This window comes from Zingiber officinale, chromosome 7B (assembly GCF_018446385.1).
Source record: "Zingiber officinale cultivar Zhangliang chromosome 7B, Zo_v1.1, whole genome shotgun sequence".
NCBI classification, from domain to species: domain Eukaryota; kingdom Viridiplantae; phylum Streptophyta; class Magnoliopsida; order Zingiberales; family Zingiberaceae; genus Zingiber; species Zingiber officinale.
The window spans coordinates 119171642-119199294 of record NC_055999.1 but is presented as its reverse complement, the minus strand read 5'-3'; the positions used below and the strand labels follow the sequence as shown (position 1 = coordinate 119199294).

General features: G+C 36.6%; 3 protein-coding genes and 1 long non-coding RNA gene across 6 annotated transcripts; 3 read left to right on the top strand and 1 right to left on the bottom strand.

The window, feature by feature from the left end:
* Positions 1-6: 6 nt before the first annotated feature.
* LOC122007266 (SART-1 family protein DOT2-like) lies at positions 7-9108 on the bottom strand. Of its 2 annotated transcripts, none has more exons than XM_042563100.1 (14): positions 8933-9108; positions 7420-8569; positions 6435-6573; positions 6290-6341; positions 6073-6183; positions 5882-5978; positions 5737-5803; positions 5584-5643; positions 4365-4980; positions 3849-4210; positions 2128-2348; positions 860-944; positions 698-788; positions 7-348 (listed from the first exon to the last, which is right to left on the bottom strand). In XM_042563100.1, the coding sequence occupies exons 2-13, from the start codon at positions 8478-8480 to the stop codon at positions 708-710; spliced, it is 2952 nt and encodes a 983-aa protein (XP_042419034.1). In that variant the 5' UTR covers positions 8481-8569; positions 8933-9108; the 3' UTR covers positions 7-348; positions 698-707. The 2 variants fall into 2 exon arrangements, with proteins under 2 accessions (XP_042419034.1, XP_042419035.1); XM_042563101.1 differs by having other exon boundaries at positions 8943-9108.
* A 5015-nt stretch (positions 9109-14123) lies between these two features.
* LOC122007265 lies at positions 14124-16778 on the top strand. Of its 2 annotated transcripts, XM_042563099.1 has the most exons (4): positions 14124-15698; positions 15827-16067; positions 16158-16275; positions 16339-16778. In XM_042563099.1, the coding sequence occupies exon 1, from the start codon at positions 14202-14204 to the stop codon at positions 15342-15344; it is 1143 nt and encodes a 380-aa protein (XP_042419033.1). In that variant the 5' UTR covers positions 14124-14201; the 3' UTR covers positions 15345-15698; positions 15827-16067; positions 16158-16275; positions 16339-16778. The 2 variants fall into 2 exon arrangements, with proteins under 2 accessions (XP_042419033.1, XP_042419032.1); XM_042563098.1 differs by having other exon boundaries at positions 14124-16067.
* Positions 16779-19775: 2997 nt separating this feature from the next.
* On the top strand, positions 19776-20680 carry LOC122004751 (zinc finger MYM-type protein 1-like). The gene is made up of 2 exons (XM_042559589.1): positions 19776-20451; positions 20565-20680. The coding sequence occupies exons 1-2, from the start codon at positions 19776-19778 to the stop codon at positions 20678-20680; spliced, it is 792 nt and encodes a 263-aa protein (XP_042415523.1).
* Positions 20681-23732: 3052 nt separating this feature from the next.
* Positions 23733-24723, top strand: LOC122004810. Its single transcript, XR_006118246.1, has 2 exons — positions 23733-23868; positions 24433-24723. It is a non-coding gene; the product is annotated as an uncharacterized LOC122004810 (long non-coding RNA).
* The last annotated feature ends 2930 nt before the right edge of the window (positions 24724-27653 follow it).

Genomic DNA, 27653 nt, shown 5'->3' with positions numbered 1-27653 from the left:
TTGATCTGATGCCAAAATGGAAACTATTTGGTGCTGTGATAATGAACATTTTCAGTTGTTAATACAACACACGAAAAAGTAGCATAGGACATTATCTCATATGAATGAAATATATAGATGCAACTTGTTTTCAAAGTTACTTTGAACAGAAATCCTTGAATATAATCACTAGACTTCGAGATCAAAAGGGGCCGGTTGTACTTGAGTTGATTTGAATGCGAAGCAATGGTCCAACTCTCCTCCTCCATGCTTTATCGGTCCAAGCTTCTCTCCAACATCTTTCTGTGTACTCAAAATCAGTCTCTATAGCCTCCGTTCTTGGTAGAAGATGATTATCCAAGAATTAACCTGATGAAACCAATTGTGTCCGATCAGAGAACTGAGAAAAATTGAGATAGATCCAAAAGAAGATTAAAAATTTTTAATCGTGATAATGAAACATTCTAGAAAAAACTGGATAAACACAAAACAGAAAACAAGCATTACTTAATGTTGATAACCACCAGTTCATACTTTGTAAAACAATTGATTATTTTACCAAAGCAAGCCGGTATTAGCTCTAGCTATTGCTATCTTTACAGCTTTGACTAAGAATAGTCAACCAATCGGAAAATGAAAAATTAGTTTTCCTGAACATTTTCAATGAAACAAATGAGTCACGGATTCCGGTGATCAAGAACTTGAAAAATATACTAACCTCGTACCCTTCAACTCTTCGATTTTTTGGGTGGTGGTGGCCCCATGCTGCCCATATCAGGTTTCCGTTTGATCCCGAGGAAGTGTTCAACCTGTGGAACCAATTCATCAGGAAAAAAGAGTCGGACAAATCTGATGTCAAATGTTATTTTCACATGACTACCTTTTTGTCACCGAGCATGGGTGTCAAACTCCCCAAATGATCTTTCTCGACAGTAGCAAAACCACTTCTGGGGTCACTGGTTTGCCTGCATTTGCAGAAAGCATGTGATGTCACTTTACAGATTATGTTTCTAGAAAGGAAAGATTAGCACAGAACACAAGAAGCACTGGATCAAATTTAGGCATGGTCATGCAGATTAATTGTATTGTTTGCTAAGACGGTTGTTATCATCAATTTGCGCATTTGGGGCATGGGGGTTCATACCTATCATAACAACACGTTAATGGGCAGGTACTAATTGAAAACCAGGTTCAGCTTGCAGATGGATATTACAAAACCCAATAGTAGTCTAATAGAATGACCATTCATGATGAGATTCAGGTAAAGATTGTTGGGATCCAAATCTTACCTAGACAACGACATATTCCTAGAATCAGATTGTAAGATCAGAGCTACAAATGTTAAATTATATAAAACATTTATAAATTTTAATACGAACAAACTTCCAATATCTAGTATTATCACGAGCATTTCAAAATCTGCATCAATCTAAAATAGAACAAGGGATAACTAAAATTATCTATACAGCAAATATAGCAAACTTAAGATTAAAACAACATATTAGTTATAATGTCAAATTTAAATAATCCAGAGTTCCATTAGAACTTGTGGTTATCAACATTAAGTCCAACATTTTATGAATGTGAAATTCTAAAATACATAAAGACTGTATGAACTTTGTATGAAAATTAAGTCCAACATTTTGTGAATTTAAGTCCAACATTGTATGAAAATGTTCTTCACGTACATTTTGTGAATTTTATGAATACAGTCTTAATTGGTAGGATTAAGTCCAACTTTGTATGAAAATTAAATCCATCATTTTGTGAATGTGAAATTCTAAAATACATGCATAAACACAAGCATATTGCATTGAGAATACAGTCTTAATTGGTAGGATCGTGATCCTGAGAAATCATGCAATAGTATATTGAGATTTCAACTCAATTAAAATCTGATTTGTGATTTGGATCGTTTACTACCCCAATTTGGATCATAGAGTGGTAAGATTCTAAGGTCTGAATTGCAATTTTAACAACCATACTTCAGGCCTACAATAGCATGGTGCTAATGAATTGGTTCTCTAACTGGAAAAGGTTCTTCACGCACATGGATATTAAGACCCAAAAAATTATAGCAATAACAGTAGCATATCAGAAATTTTTTGGGATCAATGAGATACTAATTTAGTAGACTATCGTGCATACCCTGGTTTAACATGCCCACTTAGCACCAAATAAGGTGTCTTAAGTTGGGCTTGAGCTTCCCTCATTTTTTCCACTGCATGCAATGGAGTGTCTGAAGCTTTCATCTGCTTAGTCTTCAAATCCTCGTGATATTGTTTCATTCGCTTCTCCTGCTTCATCTTTCCTGGACCTTTGCCATGAAATTTATGTGAAAGCATTCGAAATGCTTCCTTAGGCGTCATCTGCATCACATTATCAGATATTTATTATTAGAAAAAATCAAGAAATATAAAAAACTAAGTTGCTAAGCATGACAGGATGCATTATCAATCAAAAAAGAATATGCAAATGACTCTGTTACTGCATAACCAAAAGAACCCACTTTTTACAAGTGAACCAATTCTTCAAACATACCGTTCTGGCTACATAATCATTAGACTAAGAAATATGTTAACATATCCAGCAAGATTGTGAAATCAAGGTTCATATTGTTAATCGTTTAAGAAGTTTCAATTCTTGAATAGCAAGGATCATATAAAATTATATAATATGTTGCAGAATTATACTTTATTTTGAATAGTTAAGATATCTTAGAATATGATATGTCCCATTTGATAACATAATAACATCATTTTTAAAACCATCAAACCCTTTTGGCAAGGAACCACTTCACCTAGGTGGTAAGCAGCCTGTTGTAAGTGAACATTTTAAAAGGTGGCCTAGGGGGCCAAGGTGGCCTGCTTAGGCTGGCCAGATGGTTTGCTTGGACGGTCCATGATGATTTGGGGTAAAAAATACAGTTAATAAGGTTTGTATTGAAGCACATAGAATCAAATCAAAGTGAACCATTGAGGCTCTTTTCAATTTCGATTCATAAACAAGAATTTGTGAATCATACAATTTTGGACAACTAGGATTTTTAGTCAAAGTATTGCTTATGATAGCTACAAGAAAAAGAAGTCCATGTCAACAAGACTTCTCTTGTAAAATGTATCATCCCATCCAATCATGCTTATCCCATGTATTTGGAGTTTACTGGATGAATCTTATTCCTTCATTCCATGCAAGACAATATCACTAGTAATCCTCAGATTATTTGTGTTTTATTAGATTCATCTACCCTTTACTTCTACAATTAATTCAACTTTTCTCACTATAACCTATATTGTCATTTTTAAATATGTTCATTTCATCTATTAAAGTAACACCTAAATGCTCTCAAATATTAGTATTTCATTGTACCATTTCTAGTAAATCCATACATCCATCCTAAAATTCTAACTTCAGCAACATTAACTTTTTGTAAAGTTTACCAACCGCCCAACAGGCTGATCTATACTGGAGAATTATCATAGACATGCAGAAATTTTCTTTTAGCCTAAGGGAGACGATAGTCACACAAGAGACTCCAAAAGCTGTGCTCCATTTAGAGCACCAATTTGTTATTTTATTATTCATCCATGTCTCCTTTCACATTGAATTTTATTCTACTTATCTATTAAATTAGTTTCTAAATTTTTCATTCACAATTCAAGCTTTAAATTTAATCTAATTGCACACTCATCAAGCTTTGAATTCTCTTGTAAAATGCATATCAAATAAAAGCAAATCTTATAAGGGTGAGTTAAAAACAAATAAGGTAGGTATCTAAGACCAATGATTCCATAAGACAATTGGACAAATTGCATGTCTTTTTATGCTAGAAAATTGACAAGAAAAGGAGATCATAAGAATGAACTTACTATACGGCCAAATTCATCAGTCCTCTCAATTCGGATTTCTTTTGCCCCTTCATTGTCATAAATCCCGACAAGTTTACTTTTCTTTTTGTCCATAGTTCTGCCACCCCAATCTATGGTCTCCTTAAGTGCACCTCGTTCTTTAAGTAACTTCAGTGCACCTGATAAACCTTTTCCTACAGCAACCTCATGAATAATCTCATCTGGAGAAGCATCATCTGTATTTTCATTATCAGAAACTTCAGCTTTTGTAGTTTCTTCCACTTGGGTCCATCCAACATCATCACCTTTTGTTTCAGTATCGAGAGAAATGGGAGAATCATCATCATCCATAAAAACATCTTCTGATTCAGGTTTCTGGGCTCCTGATTATGCAAACAAAGAAGAATAAATAAAGACAAACAGGGAAAAGAAAGACTAAGTGGGAAATAAAGGTCCAGTGCCGCAAAAGAGCCATTTCATTTGTTCATGCATTTATTCTGATAAAAATCAAATATGAAAGATTAGGATAGCAAATACCTTGTGTAAGTTGAAGACCAAGAACAAACTCCTCAACTTCTGTAATTACAACTTTTTCTTCTTGTGGTTCTCCTGTGTATTGGCTCTGAGAATGTTCTTGTTCTTTACTAGACGTAGCTCGAAGAGCAACAGCCTGAAGACCAGAAGCAGCAGTTTCATCCTGTTTTCTATGAGCAAGTTTTCTTTCTTGTTCTAGAGACCTTTGCAGATCTTCATACTCTTCACCAAAGACGAAATCCTCATCCTCTGTAGACTTGAATGTTAAGGTTTGCTCATGACGCAAAATTTTTGAAGCCGCTTCTGCTTTGTCGTATGCTGCCTGGTATGCTCTGTTTCTTATTTCAACTTCAATTTTCTCCTTTTCCTCCTTGGCAGCCTGCCTTCTCGAGTCGGTCCTCGAACCACGATCACTGGCTCCTAACCCAGCAGAAACAGCCTCAGCTTCCATGGCATCCAAATCTAACTTTTCTTTTTTTCTCAGAGATTTCTTTTTCTTTGGCTTCTTAAACTGAAGCAATTCTTCAGGAGTATAATAGTCTGATGTAATTTTTGCTGAAGCTCTCAGATCTTCAAAGCCTTTCTGGACAGAGCCACCACCTTCGATCCTCTTGCGTAACTGAAAACAATAAAAACGAAGAAGATTGTCAAATAGGCAAACTGATTCTATCAATGTTGCAGAATTACAAATTGAATTTGATTGACAGTTTTAAGTTTATCAGTTGATAATTAGTACTGCAGAGAAGAAAATAAATCATCAAAATAGTCAACACTTTGAAAAAAAATGAAATTGAAGATAATTCCAAATTAGCACTTCGGCAATAAAAGAAAACAAACTGAAGAATAATAAACTATAATTATTAAAGATTTGATTTGTTTGTTATTTGGTAACTAGTATTTTCTATTTAGGCAATAAATAGAGAATTAATTATAATCCCTACTAAATTATCATTTTTCCTTATTTAACATATTTATTTCCATATTTGCTTGAATTAATTGAATTTCCACTTTTCTTCCTTGAGAGTTTACTCCGCTTGATGAGGATTGTGATTGTTCATCCGTCGTTCTACATCACCTAACAAAAAAGGGTATATCCATTCCGACAAAAGAAAATGAAGACTTCATGTGGAAGGACATGAAGAATAAGTACATTCCCTTAAAATAGTAAGGACATGAGCGTGTGCTAAAAGAATAGTAATCTTAAAATGGGAAAATAGCACACCTCTGCGAGTTTCTTCTCAGCTTCACCTGTAAAGCGCCCACCTTCATCCAATGATATTCCCTTAAAATAAAGGAAATGAAGAATAAGTAAAAAAATACTAAGTAAATACCACCCAGATTTTAAATATATACAAGCTTCAACTAAATAAGATACCTCATCTTCCATGGGATCATCATATTGCGGAAGAATTGCTCTTTGAGGTCCCGATTGATCGCTAAACCTACAATTTTAGGTGAATGTCATGAAGGAAATCAGAATTAAAAAGAAATTCCAGAATAAGTAAGCACCAAACACTCACTTATCATCATATAGTCCAGTTCTCTTTTTGGAAGCATTGTAGGCCGCATCTCTCATTTTCTGCTCCCCAATCTCCACATTCTCAAGCATATCAATCTCTATAATATTGTAGTATAGGTAGGTTAATTAAAAATGTATGGAATGTTAGTTCAAAACAGATAAAGCCTCGACAATGGAAAAATAAACTTGTACCGTCATTGACATCACCATCCCTAAGAATATCTTGATCTTTGAGTGTCAAAACAACTGCCCCACCCTCTATTACTTTATCAAGCCCATGAAGAATTTTAACTCCTGCTAGATCTGTAGCAGATGTACCAAACATTAACACAGTATGTTAGATCTAGATACTCCATAAATAATGTGTCTTGAAAAAAAGTGTAACATGTCCAGGGTTAAGGAACAATACTTTGTGTGTTTCCAGCTGGTTCCTCATCATCACTCTCAGCTAGGAGATTATCCTAAGAAAAATCAAGATTGCAATATGTAACTACATTAGAAATAAAAAAATTAAAAAAAAAACAGTGGAAATCCTCTAGCATTGAGATTCAAACCTGCTCCTCAAAAACTTTTGAAAGCCGTAGAGCTTCCTTTTCAGCATTCTTCTTCTCCTCAAGCTTCCTACTCTTGCTCACCCATGCTAGTATATCAGAATCGCCATCAGATTTTTTCTTCGTTCTTTCTTCTTTCATCCTGAATGGACAACACTGATATTAGATGTGTGCATGTTCAGAGGATCTTCATATGAAATGAGAATTACATATAAGGATTTAGTAGAAAATAATTGTCATAATTTGAGAAAAAAGTCCTACAGGAACATTCAATTACAAAAATCAATTTAAGCTAAATAAATAGGCTTCAAGACAAGAGGAATGCCAATTTTTGCAACTCCTTTTGTCAGTTCTCGTACTTGTAATAAAAACTTCTGTGCAATTGAAATAATTTCCTTAGTTTTGACAGACTGGAAATAGAGGCTGGTTAACCATATTTGGAGCTAACCAGCTGGACTAACTGCCTAAACTCAATATTAACAATAAAAAGAAAGGAAAACATAGATAAGGAACTTACAGCTTAGTCCAAGCATCAAGAAAACTCATACTAAACAAGACAATGAAGTCATACATATCAGCTTGAATGAAAATTTAAAATTAAGAATATGATGACTCAATCATGATCTAGTAATGAAAAAATTGCTCTACTTCTGTTTGTTAAACGTAACTTTCAAACAAAAAAAAGTGTTAACAAGGTCCCTTGGTTTACAGCACATAAAAAGACTGGGAGTATGTGCCCAACAATGCCTATCTATCAATTCAAATAAACAAGCTGGCCTGAAAAAAGGATGTAGACTATGGCCAACTTTTAGAATTTCGTAAGTCAGCATAATTATGCATTCTTAAGAATGAGATTATTGTAGAATAAAATTATGTATGCTCTCATGAAATTGATTAGTAAAATAATAGAAAAAAAGAGATAGAAAGTAACTGAATACAGTGTGGACTGGAACAAATCCTTAAGTGATAGTGAACAGGGAGTGCTTACTTTGTTATCTTCGTCTCAAGAACTGAGGTTGATGGAAATTCTGCCAGCTTTTCAGTTTGCTGATTCTTGTGTTTAGACATTTCGTGGGTGTCTATCTCATTCCAAGATGCTTCTTCCTCCCTTGCATCAAGCCTATCAATCTCAATATTAGATTGTATTCTATCATCCTTCTCACTTTCTTTAGCTCCAGCTGCCCAATTTTCTCTATCCTTTGTTCTTGGTTTAACTCGATCAGACTCCACACTTCTATCAATTTCCTTCTCTCTCAACTTTTCCTTACTCTTGTCTCTTTCTTTTTCCCAATCTCTATCCCTATCTTTTTCTCGATCTTTAGTTTTCTCTCTTTCCTTGTCCTTTGTTCGGTCACGGTCCTTCTCTTTTTCCCTGTTTTTATTATCCTTTCCCTTCTCAATATTTATCTCTTTTCTTCTTTCCCTTTCTGATTCTCTATCACGAGTTTTACTCCTATCATGATCACGGTCCTTCGCCATATCATGGTCTCGCACCATCTCCCTTTCCTTCTCAATCTCACTGTCATTCTCTCGTTCTCTTCCTCTACTTTTTCCATGATCCCGACTTCTCTCATATTCCCGATCAGTACTTCGCTCCCTCTCTCTACCAAGGTCCTTTCCTCTATCCTTCTCCCTGTATTTATCACGGTTATGTTCTTCCTCGCGAACCCTATCTCTGCTCCTCTCTTTGTCTCGATCCTTGTCATGATCTCTGTGTTTCCCATATTGTGATCTTTCTTCTTTTCTTCTGTCCCTACCGCTCTCTGATCTATCCCTATCCCTTGCATCATATCTATCAGAATCTCTGGCAGTGTAATCTTCACTCACTCTTTCTTTGGACCTTTCCCTTCCCTTGCTTCCATGATCCCTATCTTCTCGTTTTGCTTTACTTCCGTCTTTGCTTCTGTGTTTTTCAGACTCTCTGGACTTCTCCTTGCTAACATTGTTGGTCTCCGCATCATCATTCAATCCACCTGCATCATCTCTGCGTGTTGCTCTATCATCTTCATTCCGTTCCAAGCTAATCTCACCCATCTCCAAATCAATCATCCTTAGAACTCACAAGTCAAGAAGATCAAGAGCTGTCGAACAGTCCAAGAGTATTGTCTTGCCCAGAAGTCAAAACTCCATCATCAATGCTGTAAAATGAAACAGATAAACCAATTGGTATTAAAAAAAAACAGTAAGAGTGGGCGGGAAAACAAAAGAGAAACGCAGCAAAAATGGCACAAGGACTCGAAGCTTATCAAAAAAGTACACAATTCGACGGAGCAAGAACACCAAACCAGAGTGTTCAAAGCAAACTAAAAAAAAAACCCTAATTTCACGAATTCGAGATCAAGTAGGAGAAAATTCAATTTGATTTAAATTATTTGACAGTAAAATCAACCTAGGAATAACAAGAAGTATAACGGTGATACGCGAAACCGAATTCAAAAGGAATTACTCGAGAACAAGAAAAGTGGAACAAAAAAATAGAAGTGCGAGGCGGGGAAATCAACCAGAGCTCACTGGCACTTTAGTTTCGCGGAAGTGTTGATCGCGCGAGACGGGGAAATCGGCGGCGATATGGCCTGAACCTGGCGACAGCAGCAGCGATCTCGTCGACGGCAACTAGGTTCTCGCAAAGTGTATGGCTCGAGAGGGCATCAGACAAAAGAGGGGCACGGGGGCCGTTTATGCCATTACCTTAAATATTCAAGAGTTTGTTGATATTTTCAGAGGGAAATTCCATCTACACCCACGAATTTATTTTATTTTGTAAAATGCCCTTGAACTTTTGCAATTGTTAAATACCTCTACTATTTTCAACTTTTGCGATTAGGCTCCACTTCGAACGATCAAACATTCGACTCCACCTTAGCCCAAATTGTCATCCAAGTGACAATCTTAATGCATAGCCATTGTAGGTCCCGATGTTGAATCTAATTTGTATTTTTTTTTATAATAAATATCAATATTTTACCATCCGACTAAATAAACGGTCTACCTTACACTCCACCTATCAAGTAAATTCAAAAATATAGTAACCTTTGACGTGACACTCATACATTATAAAAAATTTGATTGTTGTAAGTGCATGGAAATTGAACCCTTGCTATTTAAGAGAAATGTAAAGCCTCTTATCATCACATTATACCCTAAGGGGCATTGATGTTTTTAGTATTGATGATTGATAGGAGGAGAAGTTATATGGCAAGACTTAGTCAATGAAAAGAATGTGTAGCATGATCCAAGACTTGGTTAGCATCACCACCACATGGCATATCATCAGTCTCCGATTGACTGAGACGATCGATCCACAAACTTTCTGAGCCATTTTGACCTCTCGAATTGTTAAGTTGAGTTTTTGACCTCCTAAGTCCTAACCTCTCGACTTCCCAAATTGTCTACTGGTCAAGCTACTAACTTCTTGACTTCCTAACTTCCAAGCATGCGAAGAGACACAACAGTTACTAACATTAAAAGACACGATGATTATAATGACACCCTTTAATGAGGTATTAATGAGGTGTTAAAGAGGTGTGTCCCTTGGGCTTCTCTGTCTATATAAGGTGGGGAAGACCCTCTTTGGACATTATTATCTGTTGGAATTGGTTGAGCTAGAGAGTGGGTGAATAGCTCGTTTCGATTTCTTGATCTTTGCAGTAGAAACTTAAAAGCGATGCTAACTTCTTGTGTTTACTTGGTATTCACCTTCTTAAATTGACTAATCCAAAGATTCACACCATGATTACAACATCCTCTATGAAACTTCTCCTTCTCAAAATAAATCGAAGATAGAGAAACATTTTACAACAATGCTTTGAAGAAACTCTTAAAATAATATAACAAGAAGAAGAAGAAAGAAAAGATTACAATGTGATTTGCTTGAACATTCTTTTCTTGATTGCTTGAGGATTAAGAATGAGAGCTTCATAGGAGAATGGTAATGGAGCAGTTATCTTTTATTGGGTAGAATTTCCTCTTTTAAGCTCTTTGAAATCTAATCGTTTCTCATCTTTTCACTGCTTCCAATCGATTGGTGAAGATCTCAATCAATTACAGTGTGTCTGACATGCCTGTTAAGTGCTACCAACTCTAGATCGACGGCTAAAATTATTCTATTTTGAATCCCAATTGATTGGTATTGAGCCATAATTGATTACCCATCTTATCACTTAATCGATTTAGGAGTCTTCTATTCTCGTTAAGAAGCATTCTCAATCGATTAGCCAATAGATTAGGAAACTTTCTTTTGTTCTCGCAATATAAATTCTCAATCGATCGGTTGATCGATTAGGGAGCTTTCTATTCTTGTGATAGAAACTCTCGATTGATCGACTGATCAATTGGGGAGCTTTCTGTTCTCACGAAAAAAACTCTCAATCGATCAGTTGATCGATTGAGGAGTTTTCTATTTTCGCGATAGAAACTCTCAATCGATTGGTTGATCAATTGAGGAGATATCTGTTCTCGTGACAGAAGCTTTTAATCGATCGGCTGATCAATTGATAGTTTCCCAATCGATTGATGCATTCTTTTGCTTCTGGGTTTTAAGTTTTAGCTCACCAATCCTATAATAAGATTTTCATCTCTAATCCAATCGATTCAAAGTACCTCATGCCAAATGAACCTCCTGTTCTCTAGACTTTGTGTATGGAGCTTCCTCATCTCCTGGTCTTCATGCTAAGAATCCAATCCTCTATCTTCTTGGACTTCTTTTACCTTGCATCTCATCTTCCGACCTACAAGGACTTCTTTATGTCAAGAATTTGGTCCTCGACCTTCTTGGACTTCTCTTGCCTTGCCTTCAGTCCTCTGTCATACAAGAACTTGTTCTTGCCAAGAATATAATCATTGACCTTTCTGGACTTCTTCCATCCTACACACTTATAACTTGAGTTAAATACAACATATTAACCTAAATTTAAATAATTGTCAACACATAGAACTTCTAGGCATGATTATACCAACAATTTTATCCTTTTTGATATTTGACAATTTATTTAAGTTTAAACTAATTTCTAGCATATCATAATAACAACGTGATAATAAACAGTAATATCAATATCAAACATGAGTTAACTTCATAACAAGTAAGTATGAACTTAAATCTTATATTTCTTCCTCTTTGCTAAATATCAAACTAAAAAAGAAACTCCCCCTCAATAGGTGCACTGCAAAAAAAGCAAAATAGAGACACTCCCCTTAAACCAATGAAACTATAGGGTACACCCTACATATCATACAAGCAACCAATCTAACAATACGATAACAAGGTAAAGTACACCTTCGTCATAACATAAATCCATAAAGATGACATATCATATATCACACGCAAATAGTCTGAAGTACAAATCAGATAAAGACAAGTCATAAACATATCTATACAAAAGGTGTGATCTACATAAGTTATAGAGGAACATAAAAGTCAATAATGTCATCCCAATAGGATCGGTAGCAGTTGTACTCAAAGGGGCATCTACAACAAAAGAAGCATCACTCGCTAGAGGAGGAAGCTAAGACGAATGACCTGGCATCCAAGAGCACACTAGAGTAGTCAGAGAATCAAGACTCGCCTGCATATCACTCTATTGGCGCCCAATGGTGGCAACCTTTATGCGTATCTCAGCTATATCCATGTGCACCTCCTCAAAATGAGTGTCCATGGTCTCCTCGAGTGCAAGAAGATCTCCACCTCCATCATAATGATCAAGTGCATCAACAGGCTCCTCTAGATCAGCTGCCTCAAGAGTTGGTGTCTGCCCTGCCTCTCTAGGTTGTGCCCTCGATCCCTCACCTAGTGCATGCTCGTCAATCCATCACACACAATCCGAACCAACTTCTATCCCAGATTTTGAGAAGGACTGCACTAATATTCTAGAGTACTTGGCAGTCATAGGCTCCAATTTCTCTCGAGAGACATCAATTTGCATTGATTACAGTCACTCGATAATAATGCTGCCAAAAAGCATATGGACCGTGTCATGCACAGGCTGAATGAAATGGGTGATACAATGAAAGATGTTCAACATGATATTAACATCAAAAGTATGTCAAAGGGCGTATAACATAAATAGATGAGGTGGTCGGATAACAGCTACGACACAAGAGACAATAGATAAAGGACAATTAATGATTACTTTGAACAATGCATTGTCAATGGCCAAGATTTCAAGAGTAGAGAGGGTATTAAGGTTTGAATTTAGTCCATCTAGATGAGGTCGACCAAAGAAATACTCATGCATGAAAGATATAGTGATATGCTTAAAAGGTGGGGGCAACAATTCAGGCAACAAGGGATATAATACAAGGTCGCAATTCGATGAATGACATCCCAAAAAGGTCTAAAGAATATCAAAGGAGCATGAATTCGAGTTTGATACCCATCAGCTGTGTACATATTGTTGTAGAACTCAGAAACTGACCTTACATTGACACTTTGCTCACAATAGATGAGCATGAATTATAAAAAAATTATCTATCAACATATCTAGGAGGAATAAGCTTGAAAGAATTTTTGCTGGAAACTTACTGAAGAGCAAAAGTAGGGAAACGAGAGTCAGTGGGAGGTTGAGGATGGGGTAGAGGTTGAGATGACCCCTCACCAGACTCGTTACCCTTTTGCTTTTTTCTAAGCATGATCAATGAAATGCAACCCAAAAATCAACAATAAAATGCAATGAATGATGCATAGCCGCTTGTCCTGGCTTCGCTCGGTGGCGACTTCACACTTGCTGGCCCTGAGGTACTGGGTAAGTCCGAGTGGATTGGCCGCTCGACATCTAGATTTCGCCGATACTTGTCCCCTGAGTGTCAGAAGCTCGGTATGCACCCCGAGCTGTACTGATATCCGGTCAGATATTCTTCCTCTCGATCGAGAAAGTGAACTGCCCGCTGGGTGCTCACGTAAGGTTGACCGTCTTGACTTTGACCTCCACCGTATCATTGACCCTCTGCTGAGCAGACCTCTCCTCATCACCGAATCATTTATAATGGTGCTTCGGAAGGATGAACTCACTCGAGGAAAACTTGAAATCTACTCAGAAATTCAAAGATTAACATGCTATTCGAGAATTGAAAATGACCTATCAATTTTTGATATTCTTGAAGATTTTCTTAGTATTGTAAGGTGATAAATTTTTAAAGTCTTTGCATATTTTGTTTCATTGTTAAACACATTTTTCATTCTAAGAGAAATATAAATCTCATTTAATAAGATCTTAGAAATCTAAATCTCATTTAAAACAATTTTCCCACCTTGTTCCAAGTCTCCATTGTAAAGAGTCATCATTTGGAATTTTTTAGATTAAAATATATTATAAGTTTCAAAGATTGATAGAAGATTTTCTTATTATTAAACTTTTAGATGAATTCCTTAGAATGATGAGCCACACTCTACATTGCTAAGCTAATAGCTTATAGTGTGGACCTCCCACTGGGAGGCTTGCTATGCCAAAAGCTAGAAGAACACCTTCTCTCTTTTTCTTTTAGGTTCCCATGTTCGCCCACTGTGGCTTGCTATGCCAAAAGCCAGAAGAACTCTGGCCTAATAAGCTCAGTCGCTTATCTAATCGATCAAATCTTATTTGATCACAATTGCCAAACTAATTGTTTTTACAAAAAATAATCAAAATAAATTAAATGGGTTGAAATATCAAATGAAAATTTTGCATGGTATAGAAGACAAAGGACTGGCTATAAATAGACGAAACTTGATCCACTCAAACACACACATCGCCTTCATCGCATGCTTCTTCTCCTGCTGCTATTTCTCTCCTCCCATGCATGGCTTCCGCTCTGGTAAACAGCGTCGCCTTCTCACCATCGCCGTCGCCGCCGCCGCCGGCGGCTAGGACGGAGACGCATTCCTGGATATTAGGTCCTAGGATCTCCTTCAGCCACGATGCCGCTGCCGACCCTTCCGCCGCCATGGCCCCAGCCGATCAGGACGGCCCCGACTCCTCGGCCGAGGACTTCGAGTTCCACCTCCAAGACGACCCCGTCTCCATGCTCCCTGCCGACGAGCTCTTCTCCGAGGGCAAGTTGGTTCCTCTCCAGCTCGCGGCTCCGCGATCGGCGGAGGCCCGCTCGGCCGTGGAGGTCGGTTTGGCGGATCCGCTCCCGAAGGCAGAGATAGATCCGTACGCGTTCTCTCCCCGTGCGCCACGGTGCTCCGCTGGCTGGCGCGAGCTTCTCGGCCTCAAGCGAGCGCGCGCGGCGAAGTCCGCCGGTGTCCAAGTGTTGCATGGCGGACCGGTGGACGCCGCCGTTCCGAGGAGCGTTATCCCTAGGTCCGTCATCAAGCATTTGCTCCTCCACCGGCAACCCAAGAACGCCTCCATCGTCGAGTCGATGAGTCTCCCTCTCCTCCGCGACTCGGATCACGACTCGACGCCGGTCGCCACCCGTCTCTCCCACTCTTCTTCTTCCTCCTCGGGCCCCGACCACGAGAACCTCGCCAGGCTCTCCATCGAGTCCGACAAGCCCGGCCCCATCCCTCCTCGGGTCCGCCTCGCGCGACGGCGCCCCGCCATGCTGGCGTCTTCGAGAGACGCCCTAGGCCCTAATCGGCGGACTGCCGATCCGCCAGCGCAACCGCCACGGGGAGTGTCGGTGGACAGCCCGCGGATGAGCCCGTCGGGCAAGATCGTGTTCCAAGGCCTGGAGCGAAGCTCGAGCAGCCCTGGGAGCTTCACTGGAGGCCCGAGGCCGCGACCGCGAGGCGTCGATAGGTCTTATTCCGCCAACGTCCGAGTAGCGCCGGTACTAAACGTCCTCCCCGTCGGCTCGCTCCGGGGCTCCAGCAAGACCGTCTCCGTCTTCGGGCAGAAGAAAGATCGCTACGGCTCCGCGTCGAAACGGGCGGAATTGACCCGGCGCCACCGGCGTCAGGATCGGGACCGCCATGCTTCCCCAAAAATAAACTAGCACACAAAAAAATCCCCAAAAATGAAGAAACTTTTTCCCAAGATTCTGTTTGATGTTTCCGATCTACTCCGTACTTCTTCTCCGGTGTGCGGGGTACATTAGCGCTCCGCCGCTCTCACGGCTTGGCTAATCTGCGCCAGTTCATCTTGATCGTCAAGCCAGGCGAACGTTAGCGGTCGCCCCCCTCCCCGCCCTCCGGCGACCGGCATACGTTAGCGCGCAAAGGAATCGACGAATCGAATATCTGCCCCGTTTGGCCAACCCCCAGCACTCTCTCTCTCTCTCTACCAATCCGGATCAGATGCGCAGCTTAGCCTGTGGTCCTCCATGTCCGTACTGCTGCACAGCATCCATGTGACGTGCCTTCACTTCCATAATCAATCAAACATACTTTTTCCTCAATTTCTTCCCTATTTTTCATCGCGGTTTAAACAATCTTATCCATCTAATCTCCATCTTTTCCAAAATTCAATTTTTAACAGGAAAAGGAGGCCGTTTCAGAGCCTAACACATCGCAGCAGCAGCACTCCCACAGAGCTCGACGGCCGGCGACGTGTTCTGACGTGCTGCCGCTCGATCACCAGACAAAGGTTCCACTCTATTAAAAAAACAATTCCTGATGCAGTTCTTCCAACAAAGAACGGAGCTTTCCGCGAGCTGGGAGTTGTAGAAAATCAACCATGTGATCGTTCGTTGTACTTGGATGATCTTTGTCGATTGACAGTAAGTAAACCATTCCTCCTCCCTTTCTCAAGCTCTCCTAATGTGTCAGAGATCAAGTCGATCGAGTTGGCATTTCCTATTCTGTAACAGGAAGGAACAAGCTTGAGGCATGTGAGGTGGGACTGGAAGTTGTTCAGAGATCAACAGGCCAATCACTGATCCATGCAGATGAACATGGCTAGATGAACAAGTTCTATGATGATCCGTGGTGAGAGACTCTTGCGGCATAATTTCTGATTACTTTCACCTCTGACATTGCACAAGGCTGCAGGACAGAGATGCAATGTGAGGGCAGACACATCTTCACAGATAAAGCTGGGCTCTAATAGGAGCACTAGAGGAAGAACAGAGTTCTTTGCTTCTTTTCACTCTCTTTGAGTTCAATGATGCCACAAAGTAAATTTCTGGGTTTCAGTGCGGTTAATCCAAAATGTCTTCTACTAACATTAGGAAGATATATCATGATTTTTCTTTCTTTAATTCTACTTTCTACCTACAAATCATTGGAGGAATTCTTCAGCAGAAGCACAATGTTCAAAAGAAGCCAAGATCATTGTTTCATTTGGCTGAATAATTCATGAGTTGATATTTATTGATTCATGTAATTATGATCAAACTAGTTTTTGCTACCATTTAATTGTATTCTCAGGAGCACATCTGTAAAGTGTAAATTTGTATAGTTACAAAATTCATTCCACCACTTTGCTGTCATTGATTGAGCTTCCCCAAAGTGTTTTTAAGATATGTTTTTTTCCCCTCCATGGATTCATTCGGATTAACTTATAGGGGTATATTCAATGTTAGGCTTTTAATTACTTTGAATGATTTTTATGGATTTTAAAAATCTAGGTGTATTCAATCTAGATTTTTATAAACTTTATAGAAATTTAGTGGTATTCAAATTAAATTTTGATAGAGTTTTAAAAAGTCATGTGATATTCAAACTTGACTTTTTAAAACTCTATGAAAATCTTTTGGTATCCAAAATTTCAATAGATTTTCATGGATTCTTTGAAATTCTTTGAATATAAATTTTAACTAATAAGAACTCTCCAAAACACTTGGTATAACTTTAAAAATAAAATAAAAGTCTTCTCCTTACCTCTGAGATTTCTATCGACTTCAAATCGCCTTAAATTTTTATGAAGAAGTATTTTCTCTTCCCACTACTTGATTTTGATTATTTTTTTAATCCAAAAGGCCTTGTTCTTGTTCAACCTCTCAACGACCTGCATCAACCTCTCAGCATGCAGAGGCGAATTTACATATGGACGGGGGGAGGGGGGGGGGCGTGTCCACGTGTAAAATTTTTAAATAATATACTAATATATTATTATTATTTATAAGCTAATTAATGAGAAAGGCATGCAAATAGGTATTTTGATTTGGGAGTTCGACATTTCGAATCAGTCGGCGGCGCAGGCGACAGTGGCACGGCAGCAGCGACTCCTCGCTCCGTAGTAGGCGAACTCCGGTGAGGAGGTCTCAGATCTTTGCGAAACTACGACGAGAACGTTCTCGATCTCGATTCGAGAGAAAGGTGCAATTCCTCTTCTCCTTAGTCCTTACTCCTTATAGGGTGCGTTTGGTTCAAGTCATCATGTATAACCTTGGTTATGTGATTACCAGGTAATCACATAACCAAGGTTATGGGGAATAAAACATAACCAATGTTGTTTGGTTCAATCTAGGTAATGCAACAAAAACTTGTTTGTTTGAAGGTTTTAATGAATACCCTAGTTTAATATTTTACCGTATTACCCTCAGTTACAAAACCAACTATACATAATAATAATATTATTATTATTATTTATTTTTTAATGTTTTTTTACTTTTCTTTTTTCTGTATATTTTTTTTACTTTTTATGTGTTTTTTTATTTTTTAATGTTTTTATATTTTTTATATTTATTTTTTAAAATTTTTTATATTTTAAATTTTAATTTTAATTTATTTTTTTATTTTTAAAATTTTTATAAATTTTTTATTTTTTAATTTTTTTAAAAAAAATTAAACTTCTTAAAAAATTTTAAAATTGTTTAAATTTTTTATTTTTAAAATTTTTATTTTTTATTTTTAAATTTTTTTAAATTATTTTTTTTAAAAATAAAATTTTAAATTTTTTTTACATTTTTTAATATTTTTTTACATTTTTTCTCTTTTTTTCATGTTTTTTCTTATCGGAGGGTATTTTTGGTAAAAAAAATCCGTTAACCCCGAAATCAAGAAAAACCTTAGTTTTCTAAGGTTTTCCGATTCCGGGCTGCATGACCCTTTTGCTGACGTGTCGGGCATGGAGCATTACTCGGGAATCATCGAATACCTAAACCAAACAAGGTTTTTGTTGATAACCTTGGATGGATAACCAAGGTTATCAAGAATAACCCCGAACCAAACGCACCCTTAGGGTTTTGAAACTCTTAGAACTGAGAAAGGGAAAAAATCTTTATTTTGGTTGGTGTTTCCATATTCATTTCTTTATCCTACCTTCCCTTTCTAGTTCCTCGATCGATCATCCTTCTAAATTTTATCTGTAATCTGTAGATTGTAGAACTTTGCCTCTTTTTTGTTTAAGGCTGTTGGCTATTGTCGGTTGATCCTAATAATTTTATTACTGTTTTAAAATGCAACCTAATAATCTTATTATCTAATAATATATTAGATCCTACCTTGCCTGTTGGTGTAATAATCTTATTATTGTTTTAATCCGCCGCTGTATATGCCACTGCATTTTAAAGGGAAGGTAGGATCTATCACACTATGATTATGATTTATGAAGCTTACTAGCTTAACACAAATTTATACCTTTATTTTATCATTTTTATCTTCATTTTCAAGAATAGAACGATATAAAGTTCACAATTTCGTTAAACTTCTTGATTTTGTTTGTTTTTCTACTTTTTACTTGATTCCTTGATTTTGTTTGCTTTCTCCTAATGATTTGATTAATTTAGACATTTTAATTAAATCTTGTTATTTTAGAAATTAAAGTGCCTAAATAGTTGAAGTTGGAATTGCTTATTTAATGGTTAATGATAATGAATGATAAAATTTTTGATATTTTTGTTTGTTTATGTTGTTATTATTATTTACTTTTTATCATTGACTTAATGTTTGGTTTAATATTGTTGTTATTAATTATTATTCACTTATTTGAAATAATTCGAGTTTTTCATTGTTAAAGGTTTCATATACTTCAAATGAGAAATACTGTTACGATTGATAAATTTTTTCAAAGGAAGAGAGCAAATGAACTGGATCCGGCTACTCCGATGACTCTATCGACAATATCAAATAATGATGATCTTCCATCTGAAATTCCTCCTAAAAGATTCAAAAATACAGAAACTGAAGAGGTTGATCTTGATTCTTTAGAGCGTGATCCAGGATTGCGTCGACAAATTTGAGAATATCATCCTAAACAACGAGACGAGATTCGTCGAGTTTATTTGAATCTGAAAGCATATCAACCTATTCTTCAAGAATATCCATTAAATAAAAATATTAAGCACCCTCGAAGATTTCAGTCAACTTGGTATGAACAATTTCCTTGGTTGGAGTATTCACCCACTAAAGATAAAGCATATTGCTTTCCATGTTTTATCTTCAACAAGCCTTCAGGATGCTTAAATCAAACTACATTTACTGTTGATGGATTTGATAAGTGGAAGAAAGTTCGAAATGGAAAAGCTTGTGCTTTCCTAAGCCATATGGGAAAGGATAATGTATCTTCACCCCATCGTAATGCTGAAAAGGCATGTGAGGATTTGATGAACCAAACACAACATATATCAAGGAGATTTGATATTTTTAATGATGAACAAGTTGCAACTAATCGTCTTCGATTGAAGGCTCACATACACGTGGTGTTATTACTTGCACTTCAAGGAATTCCGTTTAGAGGTCATGATGAGAAATCTAGTTCATCTAATCGTGGCAATTTTCTTGAATTTTTGGATGTGCTGACCATGTACAATGATGAACTTTCAAAGGCAATTGCGAAAGCTCCAAAAAATGCCAAATATACAAGTCACGATATTCAGAAACAAATACTTCATGTGCTTTCGATGAGAGTGAAAAATACAATTCGTGAAGAAATTGGAGTTGCCAAGTATTGCATAATTGTTGATGAAGCCCGAGATGAGTCAAAAAGAGAGCAAATGTCTATAGTATTGAGGTTTGTGGATAGTAATAGATTCATTCAAGAACGTTTTTTTGGCCTTGTTCATGTATCTGATACTACGGATTTAACTTTAAAGGATGCTATATATTCTGCTTTGGCTCACTACAATTTGGATGTTCAAAATATTAGAGGTCAAGGGTATGATGGTGCTAGTAATATGAGGGGCGAGTTTAATGGATTGCAAGCTTTGATTATAAAAGATTGTAAAAGTGCTTATTATGTTCATTGCTTTGCTCATCGGTTACAATCGGCTTTGGTTGCAGCAGCAAAAAATGTGACACCTATTCATCAATTTTTGATAGATTAACTTTTATAGTTAATATTGTTGGTTCTTCATGTAAGCGTAATGATGAATTGAAGAATGCTCATGCAGATGATATTGCATATTTGATTGCTATTAATGAACTCGAGACAGGGCGTGGACTTAATTAGATAGGTACTTTACAACGAGCTGTTGATACACGCTGGAGTTCTCATTTGAGATCATTGAAAGGCCTAATTAAGATGTTTAGTGCATCGTGTACGGTATTGCTCAAGATTATGGATGATGGGCTTCCTTCTCAACGAGCAGATGCAACAACTGTTTATGATGAAATGACTTCCTTTGATTTTGTATTCATCTTGCATCTTATGAAAGAGATTAGGGGGATCACAGATATTCTTTGTCAGACTTTACAAAGTAAGTTTCAGGATATTATAAATGCAATGGAGCTTGTATTATCTACTAAGAATTTACTTCAACATATGAGGGATAACAAGTGGGATGATTTGCTTGTAAAAGTGAAATCCTTTTGTGAACTTTGAAATATTGACATTCCTGATTTCAATGCTCCATATATTAATAAACGAGGTCGAGGGCGTGCTCATCAAGACAATTTCACCATTGAGCATCATTATCGAATAGACCTCTTTTATGCTTCGATAGATTCACAGTTGTAAGAAATTAATGGTCACTTTAGTGATGATGCTATGGAATTGCTCACTCTTAGTAATGCCCTAAATCCTCAAAATGCAGCGGAGTCTTTCAGAGTTGTGTATATATGTAAATTAGTTGAAAAATTTTATGCTCAGGATTTTACCAGAGATGAAAAAGAACAATTGGAGATGCAATTGAAGCATTACGAGTATAACCTAGTCAAAGGGTCCGACTACAAAAATCTTTCAACCATTTCAGAATTATGTCAATGGTTGGTAAAGACTAACAAGTCCGTTACATACAACCTCATTTTTAGAGTGATCATACTTGTGCTTACTCTTCCGGTTTATACGGCTACTTCAGAACGATCATTTTCTGCGATGAATATTGTGAAAACAAGGCTTCGAAGCAAAATGGAGGATGCTTTTCTCTCAAATGCATTAATGGTATATATTGAGAGAGAAATTGCTAGAAGTGTGAGCATAGAAGCTATCATTGAAGATTTCAAAAATTTAAAAGAACATCGAATTCCTTTTAGTTAGCGAATTGTAATTGATACTTAATTAAATATACATTTACTTCATGTTTTTGAATCATGGTTTGTTTACAACACTGCCAACATATAGTTTGTTATCAAAGGAAGTTCCTGATTGCTTTGAATTATCTCCTATGCTAATTGAAATAAATTGGGTTGATTATGTTTACTATGATGCTTTTGATTACATCATATTTGTTGTTGCCATGATGAAATGAAATTTGATTTTATTATTTTCATTTTGATATTGTTTACTCATAGAGTTTTCTTCTTGAGGTTATTGTTGGATGCTTAGGATTTTATTATCAAGGTTTAAACAAACTATTGAATATTTTATTCGCTGAAAATTAATATCTGTCGTTAAATTTAGCAATGGAAATTTAATTTCGTCACTAAAATGTCTTGGCGATCTCAAAATTTGTGATCGATAATTTTAATCGCTATCACATTTTTTTTCTTATAATATGCGGCCCCCTCAAACTTAAAATTCTGGATCCGCCCCTGTCAGCATGCATTTCATGCGAAGCTAAGAGTCCTCTGAAACACCATTTTCCGATGTTATAATGGAAAAATAACGGATCAAAATGGTCGGAACGGAACGGTAGCTGTTTGTAACCTTTGCTTGGCGGCGGCTCACGGCGGCAGGCTACAGGCGGAGAATTTTCTTTAGTTGCTCGTGATGGAAAACAATGAGGAGTGTCATCAATTGAAGTTTGCGATGCGTCGGAAAGGAGAAAAATAAATAGAAAAATTATTTGAAGCAGTCGGTGATGCTTCGATTGGCTACTTGCGAGCAGGTTGAAGTCGAAGTTGATTTGGACGATGGCGCCGTGTGTAAAGGGAAGAGAAACTTGAGATATTAGGTTTCCATATAAAATATATATTAATAAATCAATTTAATTTTCAACTTAATTAATAGATAATTTAATAAAGTCTAATGAAAATAGTCCCTAAAAATATTCTATAAAATTTATTTAAATCTTAAAAATTCCTAAATAAATTTTATATATTTACATTTATTTATTTTAATAATATTATTACTAATCAAAGTATTAATATTATTATTAATTTGATTACTAATTAAATTTATTAATTCAATACTTTATTAAAAATTTGACCACATTAAAGGGCTGACAAACTGATAATTTGGATCAAATTTGTAAATAAAAAATTTTAAAATTATTATAATATTGTTGGATTTAAAATTATATTATTAATTTTTTTTTAAATTATAAATTAAGATGTTATCCTCTCTTTGTTTTTAGCTAAAATAAGATAAAAGTTTAAAAAGTTGAAAAAAAATTATAGACAAATATGATATTTATTATTTTATTAAAAAATAAATTTAATTATGTATTTTAGGTTTTATTTGAAAATAAATATTGTACAAGATCATGACCACTTAGACTTTTTCAAAATTGAATACACCCTCTAAAATCTACAAGTTTCCATAAAATTTATAAATGTCTGTAAAATTCTTGTAAAAAAGTCTATAGAATTCCATGAAATTCTTTTTATAATTATATGAGATTCTATAAAAATTAATAAAAATCTATCAAACTTCATAAAAATTTATCATTAAAAAAAATCAATAAAAATCATTCAATCTTTTGATTGAATACACCCTCTTTGTAAAGGGGAATTTTCACTTCAGTTACCAAATTTACATTATTTTTTGAATAAGCTTCAAAGTTTTTTGTAAAAATATCCCTGGTAAGTTTTCAAGTGTGTGTTATTTTAACTTCCTACAACGTAGAATGAGAATATAATAGGAAATTATGTCTAACATTATAAGAGGATTCATATAACCGATTCGGCTTAGTAGATAGAAATTTAGTTGTTATTGTTCTATTCCATCGGTAGCAAGACAACAACTTAAAAATTAAAGGGACCATTTTGATAATTTCAAAACTCTGTGCGAAATATATAGGATGAAATGAAAATTTTTCATTTTGTGAGTTCGAAAGGGCCGGCCCAACCCATTAAATTATTTTACAGATCAGACCGTTCCGGTCGGTTATATGCATAATTATGAAAATGCCCTTAGGGTTCGCCTCTATATAATTCCTCGAAAGCGTCTGTGGATTCCGAAATCGGCGCCGCAACGCAGAGCACGGAGAGAAGGGAACTCGTAGCGATTTCTGTTGCAGAAACGAGATGAGGGCAAAGGTAATATCTAGATGTGTTTATGATTTTCTTGTGACTATTAGATTCCTTATGTTGCCACTTCTTTAGATCGGTAACATTTCCCTTCTGTTTTTAATTCTCTTTTTGCTCGCTTGCGTTTCATGGTCGAAGCCCCCACACCTGGTTTTGATCATGGATCTTTTTGTGCGGGAACAAAATTTAAGCTTTTTTGTAGTGTAGCCAGTGCTTTTTAAACATATGATTTGTTCAAAGTTTTTTTAAAAAAAATCTTTTTAATATGTTTTGTTCGTTTACATTTGTATAAATTATTATTATGTTCCTCCGAAGTATAGATTTTTTTCCTAAAAAATGGACGTGGTTCTCTTTACAGAATCTCGTTCCTTTTTTATTCTTTTTTTTATATAGAAAACAGATTTTATTGTAGGAATTTTGTATGTTAAATATCTGTTTTTTGTTTGAAATTTATGGCTTGGTTAGTATGAGTAAAATGTGAAATTTCTCTGCTTGCACAGACGATTCTTGTGAATCCTTTATCTGCGATCAATACTTGTTCTTGTTGCTGAGGTTTTTCTATCTTTGCCACAGTGGAAGAAGAAGCGTATGAGGAGGCTCAAGAGGAAGCGCCGAAAGATGCGGCAGAGATCTAAGTAGGTCGGCACTGTCGAGCAGTCTTCAATGGTGCATTCCCTATACTTGTGGTGCGGATACTATTTCCATTCTCCACATCTTATGGATTTGCAGCAGTGAAAATGTTCTTTGAGTAGTGTTTTCTAGTCATTTAACATTAAAGAACTAAGTATGTTGCTTTCAGTACTTTTGAAGATTTTGTGATATTTGAATCCATGAATTGGTTATCGACTTCATCTTTCTCATTGATTGCTTTGTTGTCTTTTCACGCCTTAACTTTTTTTCTACACAATGCTTGCTAGCTCATGAATTCTTTTATTACTAAATGGCTATTGTTCTTGCAATGCCCAAAGATTTAATCAAATTTTGATGATAGCTTAAAACAAAATGAAGACTTGGTTGCTGTTGAGCTTAGACACATCGAACATCTGTCTACCGAGTCTAATGGAGTTCCATTGTATGATTTTTCACCATGTTTTATGATCCATGTTGTAGTTGATTGATAGAAGCGAGCCTTGTCGCAATGGGTGCCGTATGATTTTGTGGTCAAGATTCGAGTCGCTTAAATAACCTCTTACAATATAGGATAGGATTGTGTATAATAGGCCTGATGTGGTCCGATCCTTTCTCAGGATCATGTATTAGTGAAAGTTTCGTGTAGTTGATTGATAGCAGTGCATAGAAGTTATAATTTTAAGAGCTATTTGGAAGTTTCTTATACAATGGTTTTGTTGCTTTGGATATATTGGGATTTTACTTTCTACAATGCAGTTGGTCTAGATCGATCGAGTGGATCGATCAGTCACTCGATTGAATTGAATGGTGTTGTTAATGATCTTGATGGGCTGATTAGTGTGGTTGATTCAATTGTTTCAGTAGGTTGGTTCGATTCATCCAGTCAGGCTGATCACTTTAATAGAGATATTCAATCTAGTTACGCTGATTAGGTGTCGGTTAAGCTAGTGAATTCAGTTGAGGGATAGTTGAATTGGTTAATCTGACCTACGCAGATTGCATGACTCGTTTAGATTGATTGACCTACATTGACAAGCTGTTCTACCTTACTTTATCGGTGCTATTAGTTTGGATAGTGAACCATCCTTCTATCGCCCATCTAGCTTTGCTTGGGTCATTCGATAGAACAGTGGGTTGTTCACTATTCGGCTGACCCCACCCGCCTTACATTGTGGCTGATATGATGGCAAAAGGTGAATACGTTCGCTCCCGTTCCCGTCAATCCGTCTCAGGATCAATACAGAGGAGAAAATTATGGGCGGCTATTAATTTTTGGAATAGTGATTAGCACATAATTGAGATATTTATCTCAATTTTATCGAGATTCGAACTCCAGACTTACATTGTGGCTAACATGATCTATGAAGGAATGGTTTATGTCCTGCCATGTCACACCTTCTAAATGCTGACTGGGACTGTGATAGCCATGCCATGCCTGACCCCATCATGACATGAAATAGGTCATCGTGCCTGGTCGGGTAGTCCCCTTCGAATTGACTAATTATTTTGGACTGGGTTTAACTAAAGTTTTAATAAATGATGTGTTTACATTGCTAATGAAAAAATTATTATTATTATTATTATTCCTTTTAATAATCACTTTCAATTATTAAATAATCAGGTATGAATAATTAAATCATTAATTATAGGATTAGCATATAGAGACTATTACAGCCAAAATTATTATAATTATTGATATAATAACAACTAAATCTTTATTACCTAATTAAGTGGGATTGGTGTCTGTTATTTTTAAGTCTACACATTTACCTAATATTTTTATTTTTACTATTCTCATCTTCTATTTGTGCTTTTATTTACTTGTGTGCTGGTAGAAGATGTAATGTGAAGCCGAGAGAAGTACTCTCGGATAACATGTGAGGCTGATGCTATCGAACCGAATATGTCGTGTTACATAGAAAAGGCGAAAAAACAAGGCAAAATTAGTTTACTAATCTAAAAAATACATCTATCAGGCCAATGCAAAGAAACCATATCAATGTCATAGGAAAGTAATGCAATTTACAGTACCTGCCTTCTTCATCATTCAATCGTATGATCAAACAAATAGATACAGAGTCGACATCAGCCTATTCCAGTTGAGAAGCTAACCACCTCCGAACTCAATACTCAATATATTAGAGTCGTAAATACCACTTGTGGTTGTAAAAGTATGCTATCTTAAGATGCCTAGCACCATCTATTTGAGAACTGAACTTAATGGCAAGATCAGAATGACACAATGGGAACTTTAAACCTCAGACAAATAGACTGAATGCAGCACACCAGTACTGATTTGCTGCATTGCTGATACTCATGTTGGTCGATAGAAATCCATTTAAATCCTTCCCCCACGGTTAGAAGCATGCATCTCTCAAAGGTGGCTCCTTTTTGTATGCCTCTGCAGATTGTACAATCCTGTTTCGATATTGTTCTTTGATCTCTCTTGTTGATATTGGGTGGGTGGGTGGGTGGTCGGTCGGAGGTGCTCGTCAATGGCTGCTGATGTGAGTTTCTTAGCTCAGGGAGGAAGGAGAGGGAAAGAGGGAGCTCGTCGCCATGGACTTGTTTGGCAGTGGTGGGGCATTCCAAGGATCCGCCGAGGTCGACCTCGAGTTCAGAGTTCCTGATGGATGGGAGAGGTCACTAGATCTAGTGGCAAGTAGTCACTAGATCCCTTTCGTGGTAGTTTATCGCTGATGAACCCTACTGCAGCTTCAATCTCTAGCCGGATTCATCTCACAAGAAGATGTTTTCTGATGATTTTGTTCTTGTTGTTCGATCCAGTGCTAAACCCTGATGGATTTCAATGACTTGTAGTCGGGAAAGACTTACCTCCAGAAGCGTGAATTGCACCCGGCGCTGCCTCGGAACCTGCCTAACCTCAACCTCAACCTCAACCTCGTGCTTCCTCCTGTAGGGATATTTTACAAAAATAATATACATACGCAGTAAAAAAATGATCCCTTTAGAGATCCAAGCGAATGCAGAATACACGTTTTGATCAGATTATTTCCTTTGGTGCATGAATGGAACAATCCTGGCAACACTAATGCTTCGGCAAATCTCAATGTGATCAAAACATTTATGCCTCTACAGTATTTACGCGAGCAAGTCACTCGATCCTTCTCCAAGATTTTAGAAATTGGAGAGTTCTCTAAGAA